The sequence below is a fragment of the Paramormyrops kingsleyae genome, chromosome 20 (assembly GCF_048594095.1).
Source record: "Paramormyrops kingsleyae isolate MSU_618 chromosome 20, PKINGS_0.4, whole genome shotgun sequence".
Lineage (NCBI taxonomy): Eukaryota > Metazoa > Chordata > Actinopteri > Osteoglossiformes > Mormyridae > Paramormyrops > Paramormyrops kingsleyae.
The window spans coordinates 12,985,180-13,003,257 of record NC_132816.1 but is presented as its reverse complement, the minus strand read 5'-3'; the positions used below and the strand labels follow the sequence as shown (position 1 = coordinate 13,003,257).

At 44.2% G+C, this 18,078-nt stretch overlaps 1 protein-coding gene across 2 annotated transcripts in view; it reads left to right on the top strand.

The window, feature by feature from the left end:
* Positions 1-17,353, top strand: part of adamts14 (ADAM metallopeptidase with thrombospondin type 1 motif, 14) — a 54,213-nt gene extending 36,860 nt beyond the window's left edge. For both annotated transcript variants that reach the window (XM_023808106.2, XM_023808105.2), the window contains exons 7-22: positions 225-330; positions 2,839-2,982; positions 3,495-3,627; positions 4,104-4,217; positions 4,825-4,973; positions 6,109-6,281; positions 6,515-6,648; positions 7,740-7,863; positions 8,103-8,183; positions 9,453-9,616; positions 9,761-9,926; positions 10,070-10,202; positions 12,803-13,010; positions 13,211-13,340; positions 14,853-14,963; positions 15,539-17,353. In XM_023808106.2, the coding sequence (XP_023663874.1) occupies positions 225-330; positions 2,839-2,982; positions 3,495-3,627; positions 4,104-4,217; positions 4,825-4,973; positions 6,109-6,281; positions 6,515-6,648; positions 7,740-7,863; positions 8,103-8,183; positions 9,453-9,616; positions 9,761-9,926; positions 10,070-10,202; positions 12,803-13,010; positions 13,211-13,340; positions 14,853-14,963; positions 15,539-16,104 (2,636 nt within the window). In that variant the 3' untranslated portion in view covers positions 16,105-17,353. The remainder of the gene's footprint in view (positions 1-224; positions 331-2,838; positions 2,983-3,494; positions 3,628-4,103; positions 4,218-4,824; positions 4,974-6,108; positions 6,282-6,514; positions 6,649-7,739; positions 7,864-8,102; positions 8,184-9,452; positions 9,617-9,760; positions 9,927-10,069; positions 10,203-12,802; positions 13,011-13,210; positions 13,341-14,852; positions 14,964-15,538) is intronic.
* The last annotated feature ends 725 nt before the right edge of the window (positions 17,354-18,078 follow it).

Below are 18,078 nucleotides of genomic sequence, written 5' to 3'. Positions count from 1 at the left end.
CTGTTTTTTACTTGTGTCAGACTAGTCAACCTTGAGGTTTAGTACACAGCCATGGTTTTGAATACTGCCTGCAAATTTCAGCATCACTAAAAAGCTTTTTGTTCAGAATCCTGGTATTTGAACTGCTCTGTTGGCATTTGAAGCTGTGTTAAGCTTGGTGCAACCCAGGTCAGCCGGAGCTAGGTCTCCCAGTTTACCAGTATCTTCTTCTGCTTGTTGCCCAGGTTACGCACCAGTGACAGGAATGTGCCATCCTCTCCGGAGCTGTACCTTGAACCACGAGGACGGCTTTTCCTCTGCGTTTGTGGTTGCTCACGAGACTGGCCACGTGTAAGTTTTCCCACGTTCTTCTTACGTCAGCCACTTCTAAACAGTTGCCATGGTGCAATAACATCACTAATTGTATTAGACATTATTACTGTGTTGTCATTACTGCCTTTTTCACTATATTCTAAGTCATTAATCTCCTGAGGTCAGTGCTTCTTTTGGAATTAACAAAAAGATTTCTCAGAACATGAGACCCAGGGCACCATGTCATAAACCTTGTGCGTCATACCTTTAATAAATACCTGCAGTATTTACTGAGTTAACCAGAGCAAATGACTTTTATCCTGAAATATTACATATTGCTGCCGTTTCAGCAGATCTACATTAATGGCATGTTAAAACTTATTCTGGAATCTTATCCAGTAATGGTAGTGCGATATATGGGGACCTGTGGAGATTTTGGGGGACGGATTAGCTTGTACCTCTTCTTTAATTATAAAGCACACCGTATCTGTGGCAGGAGAGCTCTCGCGTTTCCCGTCCTGCGTGTTACAATATAAGGCAGTGTGGGTTTTTTTTATGTCCAATTGCCTTTCTGCTACATTCAGAGGACACCCAATAAAATCACCCAGTTCTGCTCTCTGATCGCCATGTCCCATAGATCTGTTCACCATATGAAGAACCCAAAGTGTTACAGAGAGACTGTAGGGTGGAATTAAGGGGATGGACCAAAAAACTGACACCAACATCTGACACCCAACAAGACACCTTGGCTGAACAGAACACACACACAAAGAGAAATGATTAGAGATCGATTATTGATGTCTGGTGCCATGGATTTCATTGTAACCATAGCAACGATGCCAGGTGATGGTCACACCTATCACTGGTTTGCCATCAAATTAGTTTACATTGCTGGCTCAATAGCCCTGCCTGCAGGGAATGCCCTCACTTGAGTTAGAGAGGTCTGGCCCCCATTCTCTCATACTTAGCATGTTTTCCATGCGTACAGACGTGGTTTGGAATAGACATTAACCTTTAGCCCAAAGCTGTAATATTCAATTTTCCATGGTTGTTTTCATTCACGATCTTGCAGATTTCTCTTAGAAAAATAAAACATGAATACGCGAACATTGTCGCAAACATTCATTCCGCGGTTTGCGGAGTTATCCGAAAGGCCTAATTGTTCCTTCATGAGTAATGCTGCTTAAAAATCTTCCAAACTTCTCGCAGTCTTTGGTATTTGTTCTTACTGATCTGAGGGTTTCTTTGTCATTGCTTTCGGTGTCCTGCGAACAGAGTGATTTATCAGGCCGCGTGTGCATAATCAGATTTCCAGAATCTGTAAATGTGTACTGAGATTTGCAAATGTGTACAGCATTTTATTAACGTGTATTCAGAATCCATGTGCGTAATCAGATTCATAAACCTGTAAAATAATCTCTAAGTGTGTAATGAGATTTGCAAATGTACTGAGATTTTTACGTGTGTAGACAAATCTGTAAATTCATGCATAGATCTGTGAATGCATAGACAAATCTGTAAATTCATGCATAGATCTGTGAATGCATAGACAAATCTGTAAATTTGTGCATAGATCTGTGAATGCGTAGACAAATCTGTAAATTCGTGCATAGATCTGTGAATGCATAGACAAATCTGTAAATTTGTGCATAGATCTGTGAATGCATAGTCATCAGGTACGACTCAGGGGGACATCTCAATTGGCCATCTTTTTACACATGATTTTTGCTAAACTTCTTCCGTGGCAGATGCGCAAATGCGTTGAAATTTTCACAAATTTTGAGTTTCAATGGTTATGATTAAAAGCCAAAACATTACCATATGGCAACCAATACACTGCATTACAGATTGAACCATTTGCCCTTGAATAGGAAGTATTAGCGTAGGTGTATCTTAGTACTGAAAGACATTTTTAACATGTACATTTCTACCGTGTTGAAGCGCAATAAAGATGTTTAAAAAGTTAGAGTCATGTTTAAAAAGTTTTAAACGCGTTTTTTTGTGATGTCTAAACACAGGTATTTTTATCGTGTCTAGAGGGTAAAAAACACAGTGTGGAGACGTCTGTGTCGAGAGTTATTCTTTCTCGCGTTTATACCCTGATGCATTCCACACTTATGCCAGTGGGACAACCCTAAGCCCTGAGCCCTCAAAACCTCCACAACCAGACAAATATCCACATGTATTTGCAGATCTGCCACGGCAGAAGTGTTGCAAACGTCACATGTAAAATCGGCCAATTGAGAGGTTCGTCTGAGTAATGTATGTAAAGCTCTTGGAGCAAAATACTACGGATGTACACATATCAATATACTTCCAAAATCTCATTCTACATTTTACAGGTTTACGAATCTGATTAGCCACACGGATTCTAAATACACATTTACAGAAATCCTGTACTGTACATATTTGCAAATCTCAGTACGCATTTACAGATTCTTCTACACATTTACGAATCTGTCCACGCACATTTGCAAATAATTTTGCTACAATAAAAGTCCCATACACGTTTCCTGAGTCCCAGTAACTGATGTGCCACGTTAACAGGTTAGGCATGGAACACGACGGCCAGGGTAACCGCTGTGCGGACGAGACCAGCATGGGGAGTATCATGGCTCCGCTGGTGCAGGCAGCTTTCCATCGTTACCACTGGTCCCGCTGCAGCAAGCAGGAGCTCAACAGATACATCCAGTATGTGTAACCATCTGCATTTGACCTCAAGCTTATATTGAATGAGGTGTCTTCCTGTGTTACTGTTTACAGGAAAAAGACTTAAAACACCACATTCTGCCTTCTCTGACGATCGAAACAATTGATTTGTCGACTATGCAGTCCAACTGGAATAGTGACGATCGGGTCTGAACTCAGTTGGCTTGTGTTGAACCCCGTTGGTGGAATAATACTAAGAATACTGCAAGTCATGTGTGTTCGAACCTGATCTTCATTACTTTCTGTCTTACTATACAACAAGATGTTTTACTGTCAAGATAAGACCTATTTTTGAAAGTATTCAATGGTATTAGTACCATCTTAGCTGATAATGGTGGAGTACCATCTTGACATACCAAGCAGAGGCTGTTGGCTTGTTTTTGTCTGGATGAAAGCCAGTGAAGGTATAGTCACCGTGAAGATCTGTCCAGTGTGTTTGTGTTGGGGGAGGAGTCACATGAATCTCCCCCCATGTGTTTTTGCGTTGCACGCAGCTCGTATGACTGCCTACTAGACGATCCCTTCGAGCACCGATGGCCCAAACTCCCAGAACTGCCTGGGATCAACTACTCCATGGACGAGCAGTGCCGCTTCGACTTTGGCGTCGGCTACAAGATGTGCACAGCTGTAGGTGCAGTTCTTCAACCCCTGCTGAAGCAGCCACCCCCTCCTCTGGCTCATCCTGTCTCACATGCTCTCCCTTGTTCCCGTGGACACCGAGGCAGAGGTTCCGCCGTTGCCGTTGGCGATGTGCCGATGATTTGGCTGAGGTTCTCCATCCGCCTCGCGGCTCCCTTATAGAAAAATGTGTTAAGGCGACTGTCATAAGAGATTCCTCAGGCTCATGAATGAGGTGCCAGGCAAATTTTAGACATTTATTGCATTATTTTTTCCTTGTGCTACCCATTTATACAGCTGAATATGTTTATTGCAGCAATTCAGAGGAAACATCTTCCAGACCGATTCATCTTGGCTCTTGAGCCCATATGATATTGAAATCAATGGAAGCGTTCAATCAAAGACTGATGATGATCCCCAGGTCCTCATGGTGAAGAGCTTGGACTCCCTGTTCTCTGGTGACCTGTAACTCCCCCCCCTCCCAGTTTCGGACGTACGACCCCTGCAAGCAGCTGTGGTGCAGTCATCCCGACAACCAGTATTTCTGCAAAACCAAGAAGGGCCCCCCAGTGGACGGCACAGAATGTGCGCCTGGCAAGGTTGTTACTGTGGCTTTTTTCCCTAAATTAGTCAGCGTGATACAGATAACAGAGACCCAGACTCATAAGCCCCAAAATATACTGCTAATGAAAACACAGAGAACCACATTTTAAATCTTTATATGTGAACTCTTTACATGTAAACTCCGTCAGCTGAATATGGGCATGACTTCAGGGGAGTAGTAGAAAATTGTAGAAAATTATACATTTTATTGGGCGGGGGGCCAAAGTGACATTTCATTAGGGGGTTCAGACTGTCTAGCTAAGCCTTTGCTTAACTTTAATATTCTACGAAATGAGGCTGACAGAAAAGCAGGCTGTGAAATGTATTATGGGATTGAATGCATCAAGGGGGCTGCATGGCGCTGCAGTGGTTTGCGTGGTCGCCTCACATCTCTGGACCTGCGTTTGATTCCCTGTCCCGAATACATGTGTCTCCCCACAATCCCGGAACATGCTAAGGTATTCCCTGTACCCATGTGTAGGAAGACAGAGCAGCAGATGCAGTAATTAATGATGCAGTGTCTCTACAGTGCACTGTCTGCTCCACACTGAAGGATGACGTTGTACAGTAACCTTGTCCCCCCCTCCTCCCTGGCCCCTGCAGTGGTGCTTTAAGGGCCACTGCATCTGGAAATCGGCTCACCAGCCATACGGCCACGACGGCAACTGGGGTTCCTGGAGTAAATTTGGCTCCTGCTCGCGGACCTGTGGCGGCGGAGTGCGCTCCCGGAACCGGCAGTGCGACAACCCTCCGTAAGAGCTGCTGGCGACCGCTCGGGTGGGGAGGGAGCCCCCTGGAGGAAAATGCCAGAAGCTACATGTACCCAGAAGCTTACATAAGAAATGTTCCACTTGTATAAGCCATGGGGTCTCCAACTCCAGTCCTGAAGTGCTACCATCCAGTAGGTTTTCTGTCCTGCCTGGCTTCTGCTGAGCCTCACCTGTTCCTGGTATTTACCTGAGAACATGTGTGGCTCATCAGAATCCAGGTAGGATGGAAAACCTACTGGACAGTATCTCTCCAGGACTGGAGTTGGAGACCCATGATATAAACTCTTATCCTCCACTGTGCTACTTTATTCTGGCTTCCTGTAACCATTTCTCTGTCTGAGCCACATCCCTCCAGAAAGCATCTAGGAGGTCTTTGGTATGTAGAAGCTCTGTAGGTTTGTAGGACATCTGAGACGCTTTGGTTTTAAACCGACAGTCATAAAAAAAAAAAAATTGTTGGTGTGAATGAGCTGGTTGAGAAGAGGATTTATTCTGGACCATTGAAATTCAGACTGGCCTACTTTTGATTGACTCGAGCTATTCACATATTTGCTTTACTCAATATCTGTACAGGTGAATATTTTCTCAAAGCAATTCAGGTTCATATTCCTTGTTCTAAAAACAGCAGGGTCTAAAACCAGTAGGTTAGAAGTCAAGATTAAGATGAACTTTATTGATTTCAGGGGGGAATTCTGGTGCATATAACAGTAGGAATGTGATGCGAAGATGGAAATTCATGTAGTGCAAACAGGCAAAGTTACACATAGTGCAAACAAGTAAACATGGTGCAAACAGGCAAAGTTACACATAGTGCAAACAAGTAAACATGGTGCTAACAGGCAAAGTTACATATAGTGCAAACAAGTTCCTAACCACCATGTTACCTGATTTGACAGGTATTAAACAATTAATCTCGTTTTTCATAGATGGGCTCAAATGTGCTTCAAATGAGAAAGGCTTGTGTGAGATCGTAAAAGGGTTATTTTACTATTAAAATGTAAGAATGAGGAAATAGTTTCCTTAGGCTGAGTGATGACTTAGGAGGATGTTCTGTTCTCATCATTTTTGATGGCCAAAGTGTTTTAATGGGCTTGTATGTTGGATCGGTGCATTGTAGACCAGCCTATGGCGGAAGAGATTGTCCTGGATCTGCATTTGATTATCAGATGTGCAGCACGGAGGACTGCCCTGGGCCCTACGAGGATTTTCGCGCTCAGCAGTGTGTCCAGCGGAGCAACAAATACCACCAGAATATGAAGCACACCTGGCTTCCATACGAGCACCCTGATGGTGAGCGATGGTGCCGCTTATCGCACGTGGACGCTGATTTCCTTCAGGACAGGAAATGGGGAGAACTTGTTTTTTCATATCGCATGTGGGGAACAGCGTTCCTGCAGAGTGAGGTAATCACACAAGGGGGTGTGGGGGCGGCCCTTCAGCCTTGTGGTGAGATAACGGGGCTCTGGGGGTGGGCCAGGGGGGCTCCCCTGTGTCCGTGACCTTTTAATCTCCCCGCCCTTCAGAGGCCCACAAGTGTGAGCTCAGTTGCCGCTCCAAGGAGACGGGAGAGGTGGTCTTCATGAACCAGGTGATGCACGACGGCACGCGCTGCAGCTACGCAGACCCCTTCAGCATCTGCGCCCGTGGGGAGTGTTTGGTGAGGCACAGCCCGTCAGCCCCTCCCTTTCCCTTCCCTCGCCAGCCTTAAGCGGGCACTCGCGGTTAAAAAATAATTGCCAAAATGACAAGAGACGGAGTTAACCAAACGCTTTCAATGTGTTTAATTAATTAATGGCAGACGTGTTTTTACCATTTGTAAGGTGCCTTAGGGAGTAATATGACTGTAATACACTAATACAGTGTTTCCCAGTCCGGTCCTCAGCCGGTACATGTTTTTGCTCCCTCCGAGTTCCCTGCCAGACAGTCCATGTTTTTGCTCCCTCCGAGTTCCCTGCCAGACAGTCCATGTTTTTGCTTCCTCTGAGTTTCCTGCCAGACAGTCCACATTTTTGCTCCCTCCCATCTCCTGGTAGGGGGCAAAAACTTGGACTGTCTGTGGATCACCGAAGACCCGATTGGGAAACTCTGCACTAGTATATATATATTCTTAACCACCATGTTACCTGATGTGACAAATATTTTTCAATTAATCTCATCTTTCATAGATGGGCTCAGATGTGCCTCAGATGCGAAGGGTTGTGTGAGAACTTAAAAGGGTTCATTTACTATTGAAATGTAACAATGAGGAAACACACACACACACAGACACACACAATTGTACCTGGGCAATCATTAGATGGTCAGCCTTGCCAGACTTATGCCTAATTGACTCTTGTCTTTGTAATTACAATTTACCTCACTTGTATGTCACTTTAGACAAGAACATCTGCTAAAATAAGCAAATACTCTATACACGGTTTTTATGATGACTATAACTATGGCATAAAAATAGTAGCTATTACATCCCTGCATATAAAGGCATTTACAGGAATATCCTAGTTTTTAGTACTTTATATGGCAACGCTACTACGGCAAAGAAGCTGTTTCTCAGTAATTTGATTTAGAGATTGATTGAGCTCTTGCATAAAGGAACGTTCTCTGTGATGATTCCTACGCATTGAGAGAGCACTTAGGTCTTATACCCATTGTGATTATGATTACAGAGATCGCCCTTCGCTTTGATTAGTACTGGCCTTTGAGGGGAGTTTGAATGGAGTGCAGCTTCTCCTCTCTGTCTACTTACTGTAGCACGTGGGCTGTGACAAGGAGTTCGGCTCATACAAGCAGGAGGACAAGTGCGGCGTGTGCGGCGGGGACAACTCTCACTGCCGCACCGTCAAGCTGACGCTCGCCAAGACGCCAAAGAAAGCAGGTGAGGAGCCCCCCGGCCCCCACCTCGCAGTCGCTTCCTCCGCTCGGAATGCCAGCTCGCGTTTCCCAGGCAGACATCTGCCGCCTGAGCTGCCGATCTCCGAGCAGAAAGAGAAGGCCGAGGCCGCCAGCGGACACGCTCCAAAGCGGCGGATCGCCGGGCCGAGAGCCCATGTCCCTGTGTAAAGCGAAAGGGGGCCCCCGGAACGGCTCTGATCCCTGCTGTCTTGTCGCCCTTAGGGATGCTGAAAATGTTTGACATTCCGGCTGGAGCCAGACACATCGTCATAGAGGAAAATGAAACGTCTCCTCACGTTATAGGTGGGTACTGTGTAAAGTCAGGGGCTACGGCCCATTTTGATAGTAATCCACCTTCCACCGTACATGTGTGCTAGCACACATGTACGGTACCCTTCCACCGTACATGTGTGCTAGTTATCAGGATCCCAGGACCTGTTTTCCTGTAATATTTCTCTCCCCCAAGAATATACTCTGTGGTCCGTTGAACGTGCTAGAAACTTCCATTGTATTAGAATGGGGAGACCTGAGCGCTGCTCTGCTGGCAGCTGAAAATATCATTATACTGCGTAGCAAGACAACAACACAAAGGCTAGTTATACAGATGCAGCATGATTAAATGTATCCTTCATTGTGTGGACATTGTCAATGAAAAGATATAAACATTTCTACCAAGTAAAGACAATATTTGTATCAAATTTAATTTAGCTTGTATCTGCACAGATTTCTTGTATACACATAGGGTTTATTTAATTTATGCTGTGATTAGTATTTGTTACAGCAGATGTGACAAAAAAAGGAACAGAATGTGTTTGAGAGAGGACCCAGGAGTGTGGGGGCCAGGCTGTCTCTCTCACTGCCCGTACAATAACTCTCAGTGCAGCTGTGATAGAGAGGACGTTGGGCCCTGAGCCAAGCTGTCTTCTGAGAATGCCTGTATGTAAGCTACCAATTCAAAGGAAGATGAGATGGCCTCCAGAAATGTAATGCTGATAGAATATCTATATGACATAACAATAGGAAGACAGGACAAGACAGTGGATTTTTAGTAAAATTAAATGCCTCTGATTTACTGATAGTATTTACTACACAATGAAAATGCAGCTTCCTACTCATTCAAGTGTAAAATGGGGCTTTTCAAAATGTGCTTGCGAGAACAATGATAAAGTATAATATAATCTATGACTTTGTATTTCAGAAATGTGTGGCCTATTACGTGAAAAAGAAGAATTAAATCATTTTGACTTGATTTCGTTAACGGCAAAAATGTAAAAAGTTTGCCTGTAGAAGAATTACAAACTATAAATTACGTAAGTTCACAAAATAAGAACTAAAAATATAGAAACATACAGTATATAATGTATAAATATACAATAGGCAAAGGGAAAAAGTTATAAGTTTTATAAATATCTCAGAAAATATTTAAAGTGTAGGTTGCAGTTATAACAATTTTTAATTGGTGGTGTTAATGATCCTAATGACCTGGGTGTAGAAGCTTCTGGTGGCTTAAATATGGCAGTTTTGCCTGAGATAGATAAAAGGTGTCTGTGTGTGTTTTTCTGAACATGACAGCTGTGAAAAATCAGGTCACCGGTCACTTCATACTCAATGAGAAAAGCGGGGAGACCAAGTCAAAGAGCTTCATCGAAAACGGCTTGGAATGGGAGTACGGCGTGGGGAGCGACAAGGAGAGCCTGAAGACTGCCGGGCCTCTCCACGAAGGCATTGTTGTGCTGGTGAGAACGTGTGTTTTCCGTCAGAGCTGGGAGCGAGCCTCGCTTCTGTTTTGTTATTTGATCACACGTGCACGCGACGAAGTCCATTCAGGCTCGAGGGCCCTCGGAACAGCTGGAATACTGAGATTCTGTCACTCTTTCCAGGTCGTCCCTCAGGAGGACGACTCCAAGATCAGCCTTACGTACAAATACATTATTCACGAGGACCTTCTGCCGGTCATCACCAATAACAACGTCCTCCTGGCCGAGCTGGACACCTATGAGTGGGTCTTGAAAAGCTGGTCGCCGTGCTCCAAGCCCTGTGGGGGAGGTGGGCTACGTACCATACTCATGAATGTCTGATTGATAGCCACTTACCGAGTGAGGCTTTTCAACAGCGTGGGCCGCCGTGGCTGTTTAGACGCACTCTACCCCCCCGGGTGCGTTCTAGCTTTACGGTGTGAAATTTTCCAGGCATACAGTACACGAAATACGGCTGTAGGAGGAAGAGCGACAGCCGCCTGATACATCGCAACTTCTGCGAGACCAGCAAGAAGCCGAAGCCGATCCGAAAGAGGTGCAACGTCAATGAATGCAGCCAGCCGATGTGAGTCTGCCGGTCGCTTAGAGACGATCGTGGGGATATTTCTCAGGCACACAATCACTGGTCAGCCTTGGAACAATATTAAATAAGGCCATTTGAGTGTCATGGATTCCTTTGGAATAGCGCCAACAAAAAAATCAAGGACGAAAATCGGCAGCAGCCAGCATTCAAGATACTGTAAAGCACTGGTGTCCAACTATTTTTGGAGGAGGCATATATTGATCCACCACTATAAACCATTATCCTTAAATTAGAGTTTATAAATTTGAGGTTATAATTACAGCTAATAATCGTTAGGGTCTTTCTTTAATGCTTGTATAATACATTAAATGGATTTTATAGTTTCCTTTTTATTACATGAGGGTTAATGCCGGAAAGTATGCATTTTGAAATGCACGGCTGCGGAGGCAAAGAACCACACAGAGATTTGAAGACTACAATTGCGCATTGATTTACTACTGCAATTTGCCTGGCCTGCATTATGTGTGCGGTCATAGAAAATTCATCAACTCCCTTTCAGATAGGAGAATTCCACACTGCCGTGGTACAAGTTTATAATAAATTCCACTTTGTTATGACTACTGACGAAAAAGCAGCTCTTCATTGCAGGTGATGGGGTTTATGAGTTAATGGGTCAGCAAAAACATCTTATTTGCCTTTTTGTTTAATTAAAATTTAAACAGAGATATGAAAAAATGTATTTAAGGGGCTGGCTGTAGCAAGACGCCTCTCTGCCCTCACTAGCACCAAGATGCCAGACATAGTTTACACTAACAGTCCTGTCATAAGTCACTATTCCAGGAAGAGAAGTGAAAGTCTTTGCAATGCTGTTTAGGTCAATGTAGACCTGCTGCTTTAGCTATAACCTGCTGACATGGATTCTGCTAGGAGAGAAATGTTCACTCATTAAAAGTCATAATTGTGAATATATCAAAAGGCAGCCGTCACTGCATTCTGTTTACTTGGTACAAATAACAAGGGGAAGTTAAGCCATCGTGAATAAAACACACCTCTGCAGTTTCCTCTTTTAGCGTGTGTTGAGTTAGATAGCAGGTTTTTTGTGGTTTTTATTTCAAAGCTTGTCAGTCCTTGCTTTGCACTTAACCCGATAACTTGACAAGTTAATACGCTGCCCAGTGCAGCCTCAGTTTACTCGACTGTTGAGACGGATGTATAATGTCTTCCAAAACCACAAAAACACCCTGTGTGAAGTGGTGGATTTCTTGATGGAACAGACTGCAATTACTACAAATTTTAAGCATATTCACTAGAAGCAGGGGTTACCAATGTATTTTAACACAACACAGTACTTTGTTTTGTGTTGATATTATATTATAGCCTACACGTCATATGTACTGCATATACTGTGCTATACCCAGACTGTAGCAAATGTATGAGATTCTGTTTCTAAAGTCGTGTGGAATCCTGAAGAGAGGGTTCTGGTGAATGGAGGATTTCTATCTGGACCTATTGACTGTGCACAGGAATTCATGGACATCAGTAGTGCAGGTTTAGTTCATCGAGTCATTTATTAGGATATTGACTTATTTAATCAGACACCTTGATGAATTTACTTGTGTTAGGTTTATATGTTTTTCTTTTGTTTTTTTGTAGCATTGCTGGCTGAAAATGTGGCATCTTCTCTGGAGGTTAACAGGCAGTGGCAGAGAAGCTATCAGGGCTGTGATTTGGGGCACATGCTATTTTTTCTAGACGCACATCGGAGGATTTCCTCCCTCTGCTGAACCTGACCATTATGATCTTGCTGTGTTTTCTCTTCCTGCTTCCGCAAATGATGGGAAATTAAGGAGAAAGACTACCTTCTAACACAGTCTGACAGTTACTCTATAACGTGATTTTCCTTGAAGATTCTGTGAATAACAGGACTTGTGCAATTTTTTAGATTGCTGTTTGTCAATATTAATGTTTCACTCTGGCTCTCGTTGGCTCAGAATTGGCGGTTTGTGTACCAATTCAGAATCCTGAGATTATGTAAGCCAGTGTGCTTGTAATATTCCTCTTGGGGTGTGAATGCTACCCAGCTCTATGTTTAGCTATAGCCCATAAGACTAAGCTAACCCCACATGGATATACAGTTCTGTAATTGTTGTTAGCATGTGATTAAGAGTCAAATCCCCAGGCAGCCAATATTTAAGCTCTCCAAGCCGGCTCTCGGGCCACGTAGCGGTTAGCATTGCAGCCTCATGGATTGTGGGTTTGATGCTCACCCCCAGCTCTGCGTGTGGAGTTTGCATGTTCCCTCTGTGTTTCTGGCAATGTCCAGAGACGGAGACGGATTGGCACGACATCTTGGGTGTCTCCTGCCTGGAGATCTGTGCTTCCAAGGATACTCCAGACACATCCGAATACTGTGCTAGTTATGCAGTTACAAGAAATAGATAGATGGATATTTATATACATTTTATTTGTTTAGCAGATGCTTTTATCTGCAGACACATGAATATTTGAGAAGCAGGGTCAGATACTCCCTATGTACACCGTATAGTGTCCTGTAGGACATATGCACACTGTATAGTGTCCTGTAACTGCACAGTGCCCTGTAACCTTCCTGCATTGTCTGCCTGGCTATCTGGTGGCCGCAGGTGGGTGGTGGAGGACTGGAGCCCATGTAGCAGGACGTGTGGGAAGGCGGGCTACCAGTCGAGGGTGGTGCAGTGCATTCAGACGTTGAGCAACGGCACCAGCCGCGCAGTCCACACCAAGAACTGCCTAGAGGCGCGGCCGGAGGCGCGGAGGACGTGTAACCGCACCGCCTGTCCCGCGCAGTGGAGGACAGGCGCCTGGTCCCAGGTGGGGTCTCTGCAGAGGGTTCCTTACTATCTCCTCCTCATTTAGTTAATAGGACATTAGTTCCTTCCTAAATATTAGAGAACATGCTTACATCCTCACGCTTACTGACTTGTTTGCATTATGTCTTCTTTTTGTCTTCATTTGGACTATGCGTCTGTTTATTTGCACTTTACATACCTTGCTGCTCTATGCACCCATAGTGCTCCGTCAGCTGTGGGGAGGGGATTCAGCAGCGTCAAGTGGTGTGTCGTACGACGGACAACACGGCGGGCCAGTGTGTGGTCTCCAAGCCTGAGGCAGTGATGGTCTGCAAGATGCCACCTTGTCCAGGTGATCATCACGTACTCGTGACAGGATGTCTGAGAGCCCCTCCGCCCCTCCAACCCTAAACCTAACCATACCCCCCCCCCCCCAAAAAAAAAAAAAAAAAAAAAGTTAACCCTAGTCGATGCCTCAGCCTGCAAAAAAGATCTGCTTCTGCACCAGGAACAACCATTGGAAGAGAGCCAGTGAATGAGCTCATCTTCTGCCTGCTAAGGAGCTCAGCCACACGGCAAACACTGTAAATACTGTAGCACAGTAATGGTTCGTTAAGAGTGTCTGTAAATAGAGAAAAACCTCTGGAGGCTCATTTTGACAGACAGGTTGAAAGGAGGGAATGGATCTACAGCAGAGACCTCAGGTGCGAAACGCCCTTCCAGCAGGGATATGGTGCTGTGATTTTTATTTAGTTTCCATCCAAAAGGGAGGTGAAAAAAAGTTCACTTGTAAAAATGGACTGGAACTTTTGGTTCTCTTTTTCCAAGAATTCCATGACGGGCCAAAAAGGCACAACAAAATTTTGAAGCAACATTTTGATGCACATGTTGAGCTCTACTCAACTCTTGACCATGTACATTTCTAATTGTAGTTTCATAACACACAAAAGAAATGTTGATTCTTGGAACCACTGTTACCTAGAACAATGGTTCTCGACTGGGGGGCCACGACAAACTAGCCCCAGCTAGGACCGAGGTGGGGGGGCTGTGCAATTAATTTGAAAAGCATATTATATAACATAGCTAATCTGGGACTGGGTGGTACCCTAAATTGAATTTTTACGGTATATTGATATATTTTCAACACCAGATATAGGATGACACAATACTGTTTATATCATTATACATTTACTGTGTCTTAAAATGAAGGCATTTATTAGAGACTTTTAATAGAAACCAAAGTATTCCTTCCTGCTTGTATACAGCATGAGAGGTTTACACAGAATCCCAGAATTCACAGCTAAAATCAAACCATTCAGTTAGCTTCTCACAGGGACGTTGATGGAGGGGAAAGGCAAGGAATCATTGTTGGTTCGTTTTGTTTTAAAAGATTGTTTAAAATATAATTTGCAATATTTTTTTTTTGTTGAAGGCTAATACCATAACATGACGGTGTTTCCAGTTATTATGCATACTTTGAATAATTTGCCAAATAGGTTTTACATTTAGTCTTCATGGTTTTTTACTCATAAGCACCAAATTTCATTTTTGAGAGCAGTATTGTAAACTGAAAAAGAACGACGCAGTCGAGTGAAACCTTGTTCAAAATAAATTACATTCTCTGGCAGTGTAACAAATTAAAATATGTTCATATTAATAAACATTAATTTATCATCATTGCAGAATGCATATTAGAGAAACAATATAACCTTTGCGGGGTGGGGGGGGCGGGGCAAAGTATGTTTTCCTGGACACAGGGGGTCCTTGGGTAAAAAAGGTGGAGAACCGCTGACCTAGAAGATAATTCCTGAGCTGGAAGTTTTCCCCCGACTACCTATTAAAATTTTCTTTCTTTCTTGCATAGGGTCTTTGGTATTACCCTCCCCCAGCGTGGGAGCAGCTGAGAGCGTCACCATGAAGTCTGAAGAAAGTTCCAAGACAGAACCAGACCATCCTGTCAACAAGATATCTTTAAGTAAGTGCTTTTCACAATGCATTGAACGGCACAATCGGACATGAAATAATTACATTTTAATATAATAACTATGACACGTATGGCTGAAGCCCATGCTGCTTCATATTTAGTATTCTCTAGTGGTAGTACAATTGTTCCATATTGATCTGCTTACTTCACTCTGCATTGATTGTGCTATACATGTTCCTTTACATTCGGTATTGACTTCATACAGAGTTGCCAATTTTGGTCGGCAGGCTGGCGTGAGATTTTTAATTCGAGACAAGTCTGCACACACATGCACAGACATGTACGTGTTTGTAACAGTTTTATTACCATGTAAAGAGTCTGTAGGGAATAATAATATAGATTTCCTCTAAAATTTCTTGCTAGACCATGTGAGTCAGAAAGCGTCAGTGTCACGCCAGATGCTTGAGAGTTGGCAGCCCTGCTTCATTTCCTTCACTGAAAAAGCCTCATTTGTAAATAGCATCAAGTGACAATAATTCACATTTCATGGTATTGGTGCAGTTGTATTAGGGGACTGAGGTTTTATTCCATATAATTTGGCAGTTGTTGATCTTTTCCTTCCACAGATGAGCCATGTTTGGGAGATAAATCCATATTCTGTCAAATGGAGGTCCTTGCACGCTACTGCACCATTCCAGGCTATAATAAGCTCTGCTGCGAGTCCTGCAGCAAAAAGTCGAGCCCCACTGTGGCACCACACAGCGCGGACTCACGCGCCTCCAGGGACGGGTATTCTGGGACTCCCATCCAGGCAGGTCCCCCTCCTCCCTCCACACGGACTAATCCCTCGACCACCCCGAGTCCGCCCACGGGGACGAAAGCCACTCCAACGAGACTAAGCTCAGCCTCGAAGGGCCTGAGCGTCACGCCGAGTCTCAGGCCCACCATCGTCCCATCGACCAGCAGCCCCGCCATCTCCAGGAAGCCTACCGACGGCACCCCCGCAACCCGCAGGAGAGTTTCGGATGCCCCTTCAACTCTACCTCCAGGCTTGAGTACTTCTTCCCACCGGCCTACCTCAGACTACACCCCAAACAGCACTTTAGGCTCTTTCAACGCTGCCAGGTCAAGAAGGAATGAGTCGGGTTTGGAGAGGGATTGGACACACAGGTCTTTGCCTGTGGTGACATGAGCGCTGACGCCGTCTGTGAACGAGCTCCTCGGTGAAATGTCATGCTCATCAGTCATAACTAGACCCTTCCTGGCCAATTGCATTGGACTCTCAACCGGTTGCTGCAAGTTACATTTCCATGCCAGTGGACTCAGACCAGTAACGTTTACCTCAAAAACAGTGGAGCGAACAACACGAGAAAGCCTAGCGTCGAGCACCGCGCACAGTTGCGCGTGCTTCAAGCAACAAGACGGGAAGCAGAAGGAAACCAAGGTGCTGTGAACTTAACGGGCACGCCAAAACGCCACGCCCGCGTCGCTAACGTCTTCATCCACATCCATGTGCGGCCATGCTAACCTGTTTCCACGTGCATCAGAATTACTACTATTTCAATACTTAGGTTATGAATACGTGCGGTGTGGGCGGAGCCGTGGTAGCCATGGTAACCCGAAGTGACGTAATGCTTGACTGGGAGCTGTAACCTCTCCCCTTGGTGCTCTAATATATCATTCCCCCAAAGAAGAAGCCTGAAATGAAGGCTGTGTCACTCAGCAGCGATGCATGTCGGTTTTCCTACTGTAGCACATCTGGCATCTTTTCATGGGGTTTGTGCGTGCTTTGAAGAAACATGTATTTGGATATTTTTTTAACTGATATATATTTTTCAAGTAATACTGTATATAGTGTAAATTTCAGCAAACCTATTGAAAGCAAAAGAATTAACAACAGTGTAATGTAAATTTTAGCGTAATTGGGAAAAACGGAACAGTTACTGTAAGTTTAGCGGATGTGGTTGGTCGGATGGCCACGCCCAGCTGCTCGTTATAGTCGGTTATCTCCAGTCTTGCCGTTCATAGCGTCATTATTTGTTTTGTATAGTTCTTGTATATACACGGAATGAGAGCTTTAAATATTGATATTTATTAAAATTTCAAAGTGGTAGGAAAAGGCTAAACCAGTAAACGTTTTGGCTAATGCAACTGTGAGGTCTAAATGCTTATGAGGGCACGTGTCCTCCTGTGAATGACTGACCGGAAGAACAGGAACAGCACTTACGGAGATACTTTTCCTCTTTTCTTTCTGGAAACCTGAGGCGTCAGGCGTGTTTTTAGCGACGACACATTCTGCCAATTGAGAATTACCAGTCGAATGGATGTGATCTTTCAGACGGCATCGGAGAACAGTACTGTATTATCCGTACCGTGTGTTTGGCATGAGACAGCATGTTGTTGCTGCATGTTCCTTCATTAAACACTGGCAATTGCAAAAAGCAGTTTAAGCCATCCCACTGCTTCAGTTAAAAGGGATGTCAAATTCAATTATAATATCATTGTACACTGCATACACTTAATGATGGCGCATGGGAGAAGCTGTTTAAAAATAAATACATATTCCTTATTTCACTAAATCCACAAACTCTTAATCAGTGTCTTCCAATCTGGTCCTTCAGGATCCACAGACCTGGTTTTTCTCCTTCCCAGTAGGGAGCTGGAAGGGAGCAAAAATGTGGACTGTCTGGCAGGGAACTGGGAGGGAGCAAAAATGTGGACTGTCTGGCAGGGAACTGGGAGGGAGCAAAAATGTGGACTGTCTGGCAGGGAACTGGGAGGGAGCAAAAATGTGGGCAGACTGTGGGTCCCCGAGGACCGGATTGGGAAACAATGCTCTAAATACACTGTCCCAGGCATTGTAGTCGGTCTGGGTCCCATGTGACCGTGACCGCAACTGCCTATTTGTGTCTGGTTAACAATCAAGTCTGGTACTGCTTCAGTGGTTCAGATACCACTGCTCAGTCCATGCACAGATTTCATGAAGAGCAACGATTATATCAACAAATTCATTAAAGCCCTACTTAATCAAAAATTGCCTCAATGAAATATGTTAAATGCACAATTATACCATTGTTCCACTAACCCACCCAAATAATTGAAAAGACAAAATCCTGAACCATAGAACAAATTATATTTGGGCAATTAATGTCTCCAGTACCAAACA